Source organism: Leiobunum rupestre, chromosome 1 (genome assembly GCF_980474605.1).
Source record: "Leiobunum rupestre chromosome 1, qqLeiRupe1.1.hap1, whole genome shotgun sequence".
Classification (NCBI taxonomy): Eukaryota; Metazoa; Arthropoda; class Arachnida; order Opiliones; family Sclerosomatidae; genus Leiobunum; species Leiobunum rupestre.
The window spans coordinates 52,628,423-52,643,969 of NC_143384.1; the positions used below are offsets into that span (position 1 = coordinate 52,628,423).

A 15,547-nucleotide genomic window follows, 5' to 3' on the forward strand; every position below is an offset into this window, starting at 1 on the left:
GGGGCGTCTGACACAACGGAGAAAGCAGTCAGACGATTGACGAACGCTATGCATGTAAGACACGCTTTTAGATCATTAAAGTATTTTGTTAGTTTTCTTTATTTTCACTGTATTATTGATGGTCGTTGCATTTTGTATTGTGTCCGGAACCTCTACAATGTCGTTGGCTAAAAAATACTGATCAAGGCGCTCTGTATAACTCGTCCAGTTTTCTCCTCCCTCTTCAAATGGTGGAAATTGCAGAATTATAGACATTGTTTACCGTGCTATTGTTTACTCTGAATGTTGCTAACTGATAAATGTTTTTTCCTTGTTTTGTCTACTTCTATTTGTTGTATTACTCCTTATTTTTTCTTTTGTTCACGTGGCAATTTCACTCTACATGACGTTACTTGTTAACTCTCGTGACGCTATGTTGTTCTTCAAACGAATGTTTTCCTGTTAAATGTTACGTCTCGTTTACTCGCTGGTTACTTTTCGCTGTGTAACGTTACGTCTTGTTTACTCGCTGGTGTCACGTGAATGCTTGTTTTTACCTTTACATGGAAAACGTCCTTCCCTTTCTTTTCTTTAGTTTTATGGGAGCCGAGGCCCAAATGGTCGCCGTTAACAGAAACAAAGGGATTAGGTTGTTGCACTGATTTACTTGATTAAAAGTCCATATTCATCCCATCTCCGTCGCCAATTTGTTAGGGTTCTTTTACATTTACTTATTTATGTTGATTGAGAGATTTGTATCGAACTAAACACTAATTTATTTACAGAAAAAGATACAGCTTGTAGGAGGCATATTTTGCCTCAAGCGTCGCGCCCGAGTCCTCTTGAATCCCCCTGGCGGTGATTATTACATTATAAATATTAGCGCACTCGGGCGTTAAGCGGTAAATTCAAAACAATAATTTCTAAGACCCTAACAATATCCATCCCTGATATGAAGATAATAATTATAATAATAATAATAGTCAGCTAGGCTAATACCCAAGGCACCACCTTTGGCCTAAGTCATCAAGCGACTTTTGAAGCCGTTAATTCAGGTGGCCGGGTTACAATGCGTAGGAGGGTGGTGGCAAACCCTGCATGCCACGAGATCGAGCCAACAGCTCCCTACACTAACTATTACCGTTAACCTTAACAAGTTTTTATGGAAGGGGAAACCGAAGAGCTCGGGGGAAAACCCTTAACAGGGATTCCCTGTTATCTTCATATCCAACGAGAATGCCTTTCAATGCTCTCTTGGACAGCTTCCTTAGCTTCTCCTTTGACACATGAACGTAACAATCGGTTACGAATATTCGCAAATGCTTGACTGGAGAATTCGACTTTCCAGTCCCTAGCTCGTACGGTGTCTTCCCATTGATGCGAGTTGGGCCTCTGCGATTTAGAACATACGTTGTCGTGTTGAAAGCTTCGGCCCACAGTTTTGGAGGTAAATCTGGTTTCAAATACCGATTTCATGATTGTTTAATACTCACGTTCAGCTACTCCATTTTGTTCAGGAGTGTATGGCATTGAGGTTCGATATTTCAGGCCAACTTATTGCGTCGTTATTCGGCGAAATTCATCATTGACTTATCCGTTCCGTTATCCGTTAAAAGTTTTCGCAGAATGCGAGAAAGTCTTTGTAACGATCCATGACTTAATATTTATTTGCCAAGAAATATGTTTTACGGATGCCGGAGTACTCGTCCTCGAAGGGAAGATAATAGAGCTTTCCCTTCATTGATGGCGTTGATGATGGCCCCCAGAGATCAGATATAATTATTTCTCCTGCCTTCGTGGCTTTACCCAACCAAGTGCCAAAGCTGTGACGAGCCATTTTTCCAAAGGTACATATTTCGTATAGCTTATCAGTCTCCTGATTGATAATCTCGTAACAGAGTTTCTTCAGAGTAGCCGCTACATGTCGTTTATCTTGATGGCACAATCTTTCGTGCCAGACTTGATGGTCCAGCTTTTTCTCGTTCCTTGGGTTAGTGGCAAGAAATATGGAACTTGATATCCACCCGGAATAGGGACTCGTTTTCCCCAGGAAGACGTAAACGTTTTTTACTATTGATTTTCTCATACAGTCCGCAGGATGTCGCAGTGGCTTGAAATTCTAGGTTGGTATTCCGTTTCATGGCAGTTTTCAGAGAAAATACGTTGCAGGCGAAAGCGCTGATGTGCCAAAACGTTGTGGATAATCTTGTGACGAACAGACTTTCCGACATTAAAACGTACGCGAATGTCACCCTCGCAGTCTGCTGTCCTCTGAGCTTTGTTGCCGACTAGTAGAATGGCTGGACTGTTGAACCTCCTGAACTTCGTAGCGTTATTCGTGATGTAGTGTTTGCCGTAGTATGAGCATCCAGGCCATTTGCCGCAATAATACCACCGCCGTTGTCGGCGCTAGTGTTGCTACTGCTTCCTCCAGTTCTATGGTTTCCAGTCGGTTTTTCCGTTCAGTGCAGTCAATTTTGAGATGTCTGATCTTCTAACACTTGGAAATATCTTGGCCGATTTCTTCGGTTGTTTGAACATGATTGACTTAGTTCGTCAGTTCTTGAATTGTTTCCAGTGCTACTGAAATTCCTTCTACCATCTCGACGAGCTAAAAAAACCAGATGACTCTTCAAAGACGTTTCCGTCACGTGTGGCACGACCAATCAGTAGGCGCTACAGCTCAGCGACAGTCTGCTTTTCCGCAGGCAATGTGTACCAGCGCATCCCAAACTCTCGGTATTCGTCTTTCGGTAATGACTCGAAAATGCAGGAGATCATGATACAGTCATAAAATGAAACGCTCTTTTCCATCTTTGATGTCGTCAGAATGACTGACGTATTTCAGCAAGATATGAATAAACATAAAAAACAAACATGGAAATAAAGCGGAAATTAAATTAAGAAACACCTCTCCGTGGTTTTTTCTTTCCCACTGTTAAAGAACCATCTTCTTTGTTTATCTTCAACAATATTTTTTTAATTTTCTTTATTTATTCACAAATAAAATGTTAAATCAATATTGGTAAAAAAATTTACTCCTCTCAATAAACAATTATTTTATTGTTTAGATACTTCTTACAATAATAATTCCAAATCCACTGTCAATAGTTATTTAAAATTGCAATTTAAGATAATTTTAAATATGACTTCTCATAGCAAATGACTTATTATTTTGTATAATACATTTTTTGCTTTGTTATACTACATAATTATTAAAAACTAATCAAGAATCGAAACTGAATTGCAAAAATTCTAATGAATTTATATCATTAGTTGTATCTTCATCTCAAACTTAAAACTTTCAAGTATTAATATTATTTAAAACAATACTGTGCAACATTTTCCGTATTTATTGATGGGATACTTAAAATATATGTGAGAATTGCATTACTCAAAGTTTGTTTTTGAGCTGTAAGAAAGTTGTTACAGTTCTGAGACAAAATATTATTAGGTAGAGAAGTAAGCACCTCACTGTTTGGTTGGGTCACAATGCAAAGTTTGTTCTGGGTCTATCAGGCTTGTTGTTTGGGGAGTAAGCACATAGCCACTTGTTTTAGCTACAATAGAAATTTCAACTGGTTGACTCACAAATGATAAGCCACTGGATTGAACTACAAAAGGTGCTTGCGATGTGTTTGAAGCATTAATATACAAAGCATTCTGAGATCTAGGTTTATTTACGGCAAAAATGGGCTGCACTGGTGCTGTTACACATGGTAGATTACCCGCAAGTAATGGTGCTTGGGATAAATTAGCTGAAGCTTTACTAGCCTCATAACGGCTGCTTCGATTTAGTGGCATAGATAGGTTGTTTAATGGTGATAGTTTCTCTGATAGAGGAAAATTCATAGCATTAAGATACCCAATTGTATAGGAACTGGTACTCTGCGATGATACACCGTTTATTTTTGGATTAGTTATGACATATGATGACACTGGAGTGTTGGAAACCTTGGCTAACGAAGGAATATGTGAGGCAGGGTCATTTTTGAGTTGAAATGTAGTAGGTTTATGGTTAAGTCTTAATGCTGCTTGCCAACTTGGGAGTTGTAACGATGATAGTGGAAATGGTGCAAGAGCAACAGAACTTTCACTGCAAGGAGCTGGAATGGACGATATTGTACATGTACCTTTACTTCTTTCTGCATGTGATGAGGCAAGCAAAGACATACTGTTAGTACTTGTTGCACAAAATGATGGAAACGCAACTGTATTTCCAGGACTTGTTGCTAGAGAAGATACATGCGTGACTATATTCATACTATTAGGTGTTTGAGAGCATGATAGTGTATTACTCGGTCTTTGAGAAGGAATGATTTGAATAGCCTGGGAATTTGGTTGTAGAGATGCAAGTGTACTCGCACTGAATAGTGCTTTCAACATATTTTGTTCATCTACATTGTGCAAATTCTTGGCTAAAGCTTTGTTCAACCGAGGATTTATAGCTGGATTTGTTGTATCACTATTCCGAGGATTGCTTTTAATGTGGCTACCTGTAAGAGTTTCTTCATCTGATCCAAGTTCAATTATTTCAATATCATCCGTATCTTTAGAGTTAAATTTGTTGCCCATGGTCTTTCCTTCCAGACTGATTAATTTTCTTACGCCACTAACATTTTTGTGAGGTCTTAAGGACTTCTGGTACTTTACATCATTACTTATTGCTAGTGTCGACAAGAGCGTACTTTCAGTAGTCTTTGCGTGAGACGAAGCCAATGTCACAGTACATTTAGTCCTCTGTGTTAGAGATGATGGTATAGTGACTATACTTGCACTTCTAGGTGTTTGAAACGACTCTAATGTTACCATACTCTTATTATTTTGAACTGATTTGTGTGTATTCACATCTCCCAGTGGTTGAGACGATATGAACTTAATTTTCTCAGAACCTGGTGGTTGATGTGCAAGTGTCACTGTACTTGCATTCACAATCTCTAAATTTGAGGTTATGACTTTATTTGGTTGATTTGGGTTACGACTATTTAGAGTCGTATTTATAATGGAGCCACTTGAAATCGTTTCCTCGTTTGATTCAAGATCAATTATTTCAATAGAATTGTCAGTTTCGAAAATAGCTGTACTTTTATTTTCTTTTGTTATATTTTCACGTTTAAGTTTGTTATCTATATTCTTTTCTTTTTCAGTGTCTTGATTCATTAATAAAGGTGATCTGGAAGGTGATTTAGTTGTCGGACAATCTACTTTGTTCAGATTATCTAGATAATTCAAAAGATCCATAATTTTAGCAGCTTGAGAGTTAAAATTTTCTTCATTATGCTCTTCAAGGCCTAATGGTAACATTAAATTTGATTCAGTTTGTTTTTCTTTAGTTCTTGGCTTTTTCCTTGGATTCATAGTAACTTTTGATTTTGAATTGGCTCTAAGAGTTGATTCGTCCACAGGTACACCAATTGGAGGTAAAGTTGACAAATGTTCTGGCTCTTTTTCTCGAAAAATTTCCATACCTTTAAAATTAATAACAAATTAGACATAAAAGAACATTTAATTAAGCTTAAAAAAACAGTGAAATCTCAAATGCTAAATTTCATTGAAAGATTTAAATTCAGTATGAGAAAATTGGCAAAATGTCAAATGATGTGGGCAGTGACAAGAGTCCACTAAAGAAATGACATAGTACGAAAACTACCTACGAGTGTCTACCCATATTTTCCACATATTGTTGATGATGCATAAATTAGCACGCTATTTATTTATACTGGGTTGTCTCTAGCGACCTGTGCTGACAAAGCGAAGTAAGCTAACTCTAAACCTTGCTAATAAATTATTTAAATTGGTCATTCACCTCTTTGCATAGATATTGTCAAACACAGGAAAAAATAAACACTTTACATAGTAACGTATAACCACAAAAGGTAACAGAACGATCTGAATTTATTATCATTTAAGAAACCAATTTTAAAGAAAATCTTACATAAATTATGCATATATTTAACACCAGCTGACTGATGATTTTCATGTTCTAATAATAATAATCAGCTAAGCTAATACCCAAGGCACCACCTTAGGCCTAAGTCATCGAGCGACTTTTAAAGCCTTTAATTCAGGTTGCCAGGTTACAATGCGTAGGAGGGTGGTGGCAAGCCCTGAAAGCCACGCGAGCCAACAGCTCCCTACCATAACTATTACCGCTAACCTCAGCAAGTTTTTATGGAAGGGGAAACCGAAGATCTCAGGGGAAAACGCCTTGAAACTGTGGGGAGAGAATTTGCAAACTCAACGCAGAAGGAGTTCTTACAGACTTCCATGCTGCAAAATGTATACACAATTATGTATGTTTTAACAATGGGCTCGGGTTTCAAGAACTTAGAATGGAATTGAGAGGAAATGCAATTTAATGCCAAGCCAAAATATATTAACCCCGGAAGGATGATGTTGTGATTAAAAATATCAAGAGCTTGCGAGTAGGGGGGGCTTAACTATGAGGAATATAAAATTAAAAAAATTCACTTACAACCATATCTGGCTTTTAAAACTTCTTTTGTAGGAATTTCTTTAGATGTCTGTTTAGTGCTTTTAACTTCAACCTTGGTAATAGGGTGCGTATTCCTGAATGGGTAAGTTTTTTGGGTATATTCTCCTTTCGAAAATGTGAATCCTTCTGATGCAGAATCAGGAAGGCAATCACTAATCACTCCAACTTCAACCAAGTCTTCAATTTTGCTATTTGTTATTTTAGTGTTATCGCCTTTAGTCTGAAATAAATAAACAAATTTAAAATAAGTAATCAGTATCAATAATTGACCTTGACACCTAATTTGAGTTTTTTGATCCACAGTAGATCTCGTGAAGGAAATATAGCTTTTCCGTTTGGCTATCCAATAATTTTGAAATAAGTTTAAAGGGTAAAAAGACCTGCACCCCAATACTTTAAAAGTCTAATAAATTTTAATTTGTGTTGCATACGGAAATGTAGTCTGAGTTATAACTATTTACTAAAGCTTATCAAATTAACTTATAATAAGACTAAAATGTTCAAATAGAAATTAATAACCAGTAGAAAAGCTGGACTGGTCAGATGATTACTAAGTGCTGGTGAGGGTGCATGAGTTAAACAAAGGTGCGAAACCAAAATATTTAAAACCTTGAAAATTTAAAAGATTGAGGTAAATCACAGCCAGGGAATTATAAAATATAAAATAAAAATTTCAATATTTTATTTTATAAAAAATGTTAAAAATGAAATACCTACCCAATCCAAAGGTTTCTTGAAATATTTTTCATGTTGAGTATTCACAATGTTATATGAATTTTCCATTTCTTGCACAAAAAAATTACCACATTCATCCATCCTTGGAGAATAGGAACGACGAGCTGTTTCTATATAAAGTAGCACAAAAGACATTATTTTAATTCCAATATCTTAACTATGCATAAAGATTGAAAAAAAGATAAATCAATTAGATTTCATTTAAAATATAAATTTTATGATTGTCTGTACCAATTCTTAATTGATATTTTATTTACAAACAAAAGAAATCTCCATTTTAGTTTCCTTTGAGCCACATAGCACCCAACACGAGAAGCTCTAAATTGCGGGATTTTTGTCTGCTAAGCGGATTTTATAAATAACAAATCATAAGCTTAACAAATTATGTGTTTTAAAAAAGTTACAAAACGTTTAGCAGGCAAAAATCTAGCAATTTATGAACTTCCCGTAAAATGAAGCGGCTAAATAATTGGATTAGTAACAAAACTGGTGTCCAAATTTTCTCAAATAGCAATTGGCAGCATGTAGGCTGAGATATGGCAGAAATGAAAAAGGACCTATTTTTATTATTAGGCTGTATTAATGAATAAACAAATGACAAGGTTGCCACAGTTTTTTCACAATCAAATTCCCTGATTTTTCCTGACTTCTTTTGTGCCAAGATTTTGTATTTTTTAACCTTTATTTTAGAAAACGTTTCCTATTTACAACCGAAATAAAATTCCCCCTGATTTCTAGACTAATTTTTAAAATTCGCTGATTTTAATACCCATATTCAAATTCCCTGACTTTTTCCAGGAATTCCAGGCCGCCCAGGTACTATGTCAACCCTGAATGAGGATTAGTTATAAAGTGCCAAATTATGGTTGAACCGTTGAAAATACATAGCTGGGTATTCTAAATCTAGTAATTGCCAAAATGACTGATGCAATAAAAATGTGTTCATGAATAATGTTTCAGGTAATAGACAGATTCGCAGGATAATTGAATATAACACTTCAAAAATGTTTCAAGTTTTAAAATTTAAAAAAATAAATCTATTTAAGAATACTTATTTGAGCTGATAGCCAAAAACAAAACCATTTTATTTAGTTTCTTGAACTTTCATTGTTAGAGAGAGCGCATGTTTACAAAATATACCGGAATTGTTCGAAATTGGTATACAACTCTGAAAATTGATATACACGTGCCTTGAACTATACTCTCGACTACCTAAATTTTATTTTTCAGAAAAACCAACTGGAAAAACTTTTATAAGCAAAAAACGCCGTTGTTGCCGAGGACGCGCGCATCTTACTTTATATGTGTTTTTAAAATGATTTGTTCTACGTTGCACCGAATCTCCGCAACTTCGGGAATAAAAAATGCTAAATCGCGTGGAAGTCGCGTGGTAAAGGTGGTAAAGTTATGAATTTTTTTATGGTAATACGTGTCACAGTGCTACTTAAAACCTGATATGGAACCACTTCGAGGTATTTTTTTTTACTTGACGTTTTTTACCATTTTTCTCCATAGGGAAAAATGGTAAATCGCGTGTATCTCGGGTGGTAAAGCTGGAGAAGTTATGAAATTTTTTATGGTGATACGTGTCACAGTACTACTTAAAACAAGATTTTAAAACACATATAAACTAAGATGCGCGCGTCCTCGGCAACAACGGCGTTTTTTGCTTATAAAAGTTTTTCCAGTTGGTTTTTCTGAAAAATAAAATTTAGGTAGTCGAGAGTATAGTTCAAGGCACGTGTATATTAATTTTCAGAGCTGTATGCCAATTTCGAACAATTTATCACCATGCGCTCTCACTATATGCTCTATTTTTATTTTTTAAACACAAAAATTTATAATTTACGGAATACAATTATCAATTACCTTGTTTTTTAAAATTACTTTTAAGCATTCTTCCACTAGTATTTTAGTTTATCAGAATTACAAAATTATATTAAGATTTAGAAAATTGGTTTATAAATTCACTAATCTGTAGAAAATTAGTGTTTAAAAGTTAAAATAATTTTCATGAACAAAGGCTTGATAATATAAGGAGTTGTTTGGATGATATCTAAATCAAACTTCTTGTAGGTGGTGCCTTGGGTATTAGCCTAGCTGATTATTATTATTTTCTTCATAAAACAACATACGGGAAACCAATTGTTTAAAAAATGGAAATGCATGCTAAAGCTACAAGCAGTACGACACGTCTAAAAATATTACTTACCATTATAAATCTCATCATGTATGGGATGGTTGAGTCGTTCTAGTACAACTTTTAGTTCCTTGGTTATAGGTTTGGGTTCCGAAATGCTTAGTTCCTTGGTTATAGGTTTGGGTTCCAAAATTCTTAGTTCCTTGGTTATAGGTTTGGGTTCAGAAATTCTTAGTACCTTGTTCATAGGTTGAGGTTTTGATAGTTCTAGTTGATTTGTTACAGGTTTTTCTGAAATTAATGTAAATAGACCAGGTTCTGATTGCTGAATTTTAGATACTTCAGAATCAAATCTTTTGAAAGTTATATTAATCTTCGATTTGTAGTCAACAAACATCTCTCGCCATTTTTCACTATCCAATATTTCTGCGTCCAAATCAAATTCTACACTAATTTTAGTTTCTATCTCAGCATCCAAAGCGGAAATTTTTTTATATTTAGCCAAGAGCTGCTCCATGTATTGTTCAAGACGTTTCCTGCAGCAAGAAATATTATCTTTTGTCGTTTCTTCATCGATTTTGTCAAAAATGACAGTGGACATTTTTCTGAGTATCCGTCTCTTGATTCTGAACTTTTCCAACTCATTCATTATCTAAATATGAATACAAACAATATTACCACAAAAGGACAATTTATTTTATAGCAATCCAAGCTAGTGGAAAGTAGTGGTTAATTGAGGAATACTATGGGTTTGATAGAATTTTCAATAATATATTTTACTTCAAATAGCAAGAATACAATATTGTAAAAAAAATACAAATTAGAATGTAAGTTTTTAATCTGAATCAGAGACTCTGATATAAAAAATTTTCTGTAAAAAATAAATTGATCACTATTTTCCCCGCGTTGGCCAGTAAACACATTGTCCCGGCCAACGTGGGGAAAATAGTTTACATTTTAGCTTCCTAAAATATAAAATAAATATTATATATGACACCATCACGCTCTAATCTCTGTAATCTCTAATAACAGGGGCCTTTTCATAATACGGGTGGGGCAATGATAGAATCGCCATTTTCCTTAAACCCTTAAAATTAATTGAAAATAGGCAAATCTCTATCTCAAATTTTTTCAAGAGATTCACTGGGGGACAAAATGGGGCCAAGGTCTTAATTTTTAAAATCACCTATATTGTACCTCTAACACAGCTGAATGGATCTTTTTTTTTTGAGAATTGGGAATAGGCACTTCAATTAAAAACCAGTCAAGATTAAATATTGTTAACACTAATGCAACTGGACATATAACAAGTCAGTTTATCTTTATACTTTTGAGTTATTGCCTTCAAAATTCTGGCAGCATGGTTGCAAGGGGTATGAAACATTGAAGCACCTAGCACCTATTTGGTTTCTACAAAGACAATTTAAATCATCCTTGAAATAAATATTGTGCAAAAACCATATGGAAACAGGTGGACGAATAGAGTTCAATGTGTTCAAATTGTTTTTCAGAAATTAATATAATATTAATGTATAGAGTCATTGGACAATTTTTAATTATCTATATCTCCTTACATATTAATTTAAAATAATTTTAATGGCAATAGTTGTTTCAATAATATCAGGATATGTATCGTTAAGAACTTCATTTTCGATTTTAATTGAGCTAGTTTTAGATTAGAATTGGACACTATTTGAATATTCTCATAATAACATTTTCATATTTTATTGAATTTGTATTTATAAATTTTTGTTGAAGTGACACAATACTTTTATTACCAGTTAAATGTCTTAAGTCACTTCCCTTACCAAAAAATAAGTTGTCTAAGAACTACTTAAACTTGGTTTTAAGTTAGTATTTGGAACAAATACCAACCAAATATTAACTAAAAACCTACTTAAAAACCACTTAATACCAACTAGTCCAGACTTAAAGCCAACTTGAAACCAACTTAAAAATAATACGTAATTTTCTGACCACTAAAAACCATCTAATTACCAACTTAAAGAAAAAAGTATTTTCCCATCAACTTAATAGCAACTTATTACCCCTTTAACAAGTTTATTGAAATATTCTGACCACTTGAGCCTACTTAAAACCCACTTAACGTCAACTAAAATGTGTATACCAACTAAAATCCAACTTATTTTTTGGTAAGGGCGAAGCTTTTAACAAATCCTTGACTAGTTTTTTCCTTTCACGTTTCAATATCCGAGACTTTCTTTCACTACTTTTTTATTTCTTTTTAAATTTTTAATATATAATCCCTAACCAAAAAATAAATTGGATTTCAGTTTGTATTTAGTTTGTATACACATTATTAGTTGATATTGAGTTGGTATTAAGTAGGCTCAAGTTGTCAGCATATTTCAAGTTACTATTAAAGGGGTAATAAGTTATTATTCAGTTGGTAGGAAAATACTGCTTTTGCTAAGTTTATAATTAGTTGGTTTTTAGTAGTCAGGAAATTACATAATATTTTTAAGTTGGTTTTTAGATGTTTCCCTAGTAGGATTTAAGTTGCTTTTAAGTAGTTAAATGTAAATGTTGATTCTGGTTTAGTTGGAAATAAGTTGATTCATAAAGAGGATTTAAGTTATTTTTAAGTAGGCATTTGTCCCAAATACAAACTGAAAACCAAGTTGAAATACAAGTTGTCCTAAGTGGTTTTTAGCCAACTTATTTTTTGGTAAGGGATAGCTGAAGGAATAGCATTTTTCTTTAATTTTCGCCTCAAGTCCAATGCTAGAAGCTCTCCTCTAAGGTCTCTTTCATAGTCTTCATCAAGAAAGTGTTCTGAACAGATCCGTGCATGGTCTAAGTTAAATTTATCTTCTCTGTAACATCGCTGTTTCCAGGCAGATTTAATTGCGGGATATTTTGGGGATTTATGATATTTTGCATGTTCCTTTTCCAGATTAATTTAAGTTGTCTCATATCTATTGCTACAACTAGCAATTGCACAACGAGGCATTCTGACAAATATATAATACAAAATTAATTATAAATATTCTGTATCATCCAACTTTTTTAACTTTATACTACCTTTATTTTATCTTGAAAAAGATGAAAGAGATATAACTCTCATACGGAGAGCATGTAACTTGTTTAGCAATTCTAACAAAAATCATATAGCTTTCAGAAAACGTTTTTACCAAACTACTTAAAACCAACTTAAAAATAATATGTAATTTTTTGACTACAAAAAACCAACTAATTTCAAACTTAAAAAAATAAGAATTTTCCTACCAACTGAATAACAACTTATTAACCATTTAACTAGTAACTTGAAATATGCTAACAACTTCCTAATTAACACCAAGTTCATGTTAACTAATAATGTGTATACAAACTAAAATCCAACTTATTTTTTGGTATGGGTAATTTCGTGAAAAATATGAAGTAGGAATTATTTTGGTCATCAGAAAGATTTTGGTCACCCTCCACAGGAACCAAAGACTGCCACAATGTGGCTAAAAACCGATTTGAGACAGATAAACATTTCCTAACACACTATAGTGAAATGGAACATCCTCCCTTGTGAGACATTCAGTTCGCAAATCTTTACCAAAATTAGGTCATTTACCTATAACTATTACATTCATCCTATTAATTGCTTTCAAATTGTACTTTAACCAATAATTTTATTTTGCTAATATTACCATAGCATTTTAGTATTATTTTAGGCTAAATATTTCATTAGTTTATTTTTCACAGCATCGTTGCACTAAAACTAAATTCAGATTAACAATTTTATAAAATATACATGTAACAAAAAAATTTAACTATTGTTTGACGTTAACTTCTGACCTTTATTACTTACCAGGGTACTTACTTTCACACGCATCCCTTACCATTAAAAGAAAATTCCACACTAAGTTTAAACCACCTTTTCCAGGTCCCCCAGGCACATGATATTCAACTCACAAGTTACACATACAAGCCCTTCAACTCTTATTACTGTCATTAAACCTATTACACATAATGTCTAAAGCCCAAAGTTGATTTCAGTTTCAGGGTAACCCATGGCAAAAAAGCCAGAGTGTTGCCAGAGGGAACACGTGCTCCCCTCAAAATGTTTTGTTGTATGGACAAATTTTAAAATAGTGTAATTTGTGTCCCCCCTTGAAACCAAACTTGGCTATGCCACTGAAAAAAAGCCATTAGAAAACGGGCAATTTCTATACTTTACCAATTAAGTGAAATTAGATGCCAAGGTGAAGATGAAATTGCGGAACACTCGTTTCTTTGAAAACGACGAAAATAACGAAAATAGGAACACAAAACCGCAAATCTAGAATTAAAACTTTGTTATGTTTTCACTTTTCAGAAACTCATCTCATGGCTAATTTCCCAACGGTGTTTCCATTATTCTATGCTTGTACGTCCGTCCTTACAAGAGTCTTACCCATAGAATCAGTCAAATAAGCTAGGAAAAAGTATTTTATACAACTCTTCCCTAAGACCAGTGACTCCTAATGTTAAAAATAATGAAAAAATTTGTCTTTAAGAAGGGTGACCCTGGCCCTATTTATTTCTTACAAATGCCTTAAATTTTTTATTGTTGTGTTAACGCATCGCATAATTACCACAGCCAATGTACGATCTAGGATCAATCCATATGCTTATTCTATATTTCAGCTAAAACCAAAGGTATTAATCAGTAATTAATGGGTTTTTATGCACCATCAGAAAAAGACGAAACTCAAATAACCTATAGGAATCACTAGAAAGAAGAAATCCCGTGTATGATTTTATCTATATAATAAATCTGTTTCATGAGTGCTCCTCCATTTTGTTTTTCAATAATAGATCTATAAAACAATATATCCAGTTATTATTGATAAAGCAGAGTACACGACCACGAAAAGGTAAAGTATTTGGATTTTGGACAAGAGTAAAAAAAGAAGGTGGGCTATTATGTGCGAATTGTGAAATATAAACCAGATAATTATCTCTACAAAGCATGCGAGCTTTCAGCTTTGAATATCTTCAGTCCCACATTCTTAGGTACCTTCATTTATTATACTTTTTTTAATGGATTCTAAAACACTGTTAAAGGATAATGAAAAACTTATAGAACCTAATTCTATCGAATTAGTATTTAAAAATTAGAACCAAAATGATGCTCACATTATTTTTAACAATTAAATATAGTTAAAACTTTGAGAGAAACCGGCTTTGCGATTTTAGCCGCTCTCGAGTCATATTTTTGTTGGGTAAATTTCTACGCAAAAGGCCCCGTATCCTCGTGCAATCATTACGTGGCTTGAGAGCATAGAAATCTTATAAAATAGAATGATTCCGTATAAATACAAAATGGGCCAATTACATTTTCGGAGGTTTCGTCATTATCAGCCAATCACGATTCAAAGAGGGACTACGGCAACGAAACAACGATTCGTTGCTATCTAGTTTGAGTTACTGAAAAGAATAATTTGATTTTATAATACGTCACCTTAAGAACCCGCATTTGATTGGCCCACGTCAATCGAGTCACGGCCCCCTGCACGCGCTCACGTGAGTGCGTGCAGGGGGCCGTTATCGAGTTTAATGTAGTTTTTAAACATGGTAGACTGTTTCTTTACTCGTAAAGATTTTTCTCTTATATGTAAACGTTTTGGATAACTATTGCGTTGTTTGTTGTTATGGCTCCTCGATGTTTCATTTCCACATGTAGAAAACGATTTGCGGTGGACGGTAATGTGTCGTTGTACAGGTAAAAGTTTGGGTTTCCTTAAACCTTGGGGCATTTTGAAATGTTAACAAACGGCGGGCTTTCAAATTGATGATTTGGTAAAAGTGATTTCAGGAAGTTCAGTGAGCCTAGTGGAACAACAACTCAGGACTATACACTCTTTTTGGTGGTCTCTTCGATCCCTCTTTTTGGCCGCCCGCTAGTCGGCCATTACCTGGAAACCCCGGTGGGGGGTCTAGGCTCGGGTCTTTGATCCCAGGATATTGAGAATTGGGGTTAAGGGGGGTAAACTCAACAAGGACGCGCCCAGCAAAATTAAAAAAAAAAAGAGTATATAATTACTGTAATATCCGTTTTTTAAAAAACACTATTTAACATTGTAAATATCGGTCTTCGTTGAGTACTATCTCTTATGTTGTTTAACAGTGGAATGTTGAATTTAAGCAGAGTGCGAGACATTTATCTTGGCTAAGCTTCTAAGACAAAAAGCATATTATTA

General features: G+C 34.2%; 1 protein-coding gene across 8 annotated transcripts; it reads right to left on the reverse strand.

Annotated features, from left to right (window-relative positions):
- Positions 1 to 3,182: 3,182 nt before the first annotated feature.
- LOC149963226 (uncharacterized) lies at positions 3,183 to 13,976 on the reverse strand. Of its 8 annotated transcripts, none has more exons than XM_090180433.1 (6): positions 13,186 to 13,468; positions 9,564 to 10,002; positions 9,423 to 9,527; positions 7,193 to 7,320; positions 6,455 to 6,695; positions 3,183 to 5,447 (listed from the first exon to the last, which is right to left on the reverse strand). In XM_090180433.1, exons 1-6 carry the CDS (start codon positions 13,195 to 13,197, stop codon positions 3,451 to 3,453), a joined length of 2,922 nt encoding a protein of 973 aa, XP_090036559.1. In that variant the 5' UTR covers positions 13,198 to 13,468; the 3' UTR covers positions 3,183 to 3,450. The 8 variants fall into 8 exon arrangements, with proteins under 8 accessions (XP_090036559.1, XP_090036553.1, XP_090036560.1 ...); XM_090180427.1 differs by lacking the exon at positions 13,186 to 13,468 and adding exons at positions 13,543 to 13,779; positions 13,893 to 13,976 and having other exon boundaries at positions 3,184 to 5,447; positions 9,423 to 10,002; XM_090180434.1 differs by having other exon boundaries at positions 3,184 to 4,085; positions 4,155 to 5,447; positions 9,423 to 10,002.
- Positions 13,977 to 15,547: the final 1,571 nt, after the last annotated feature.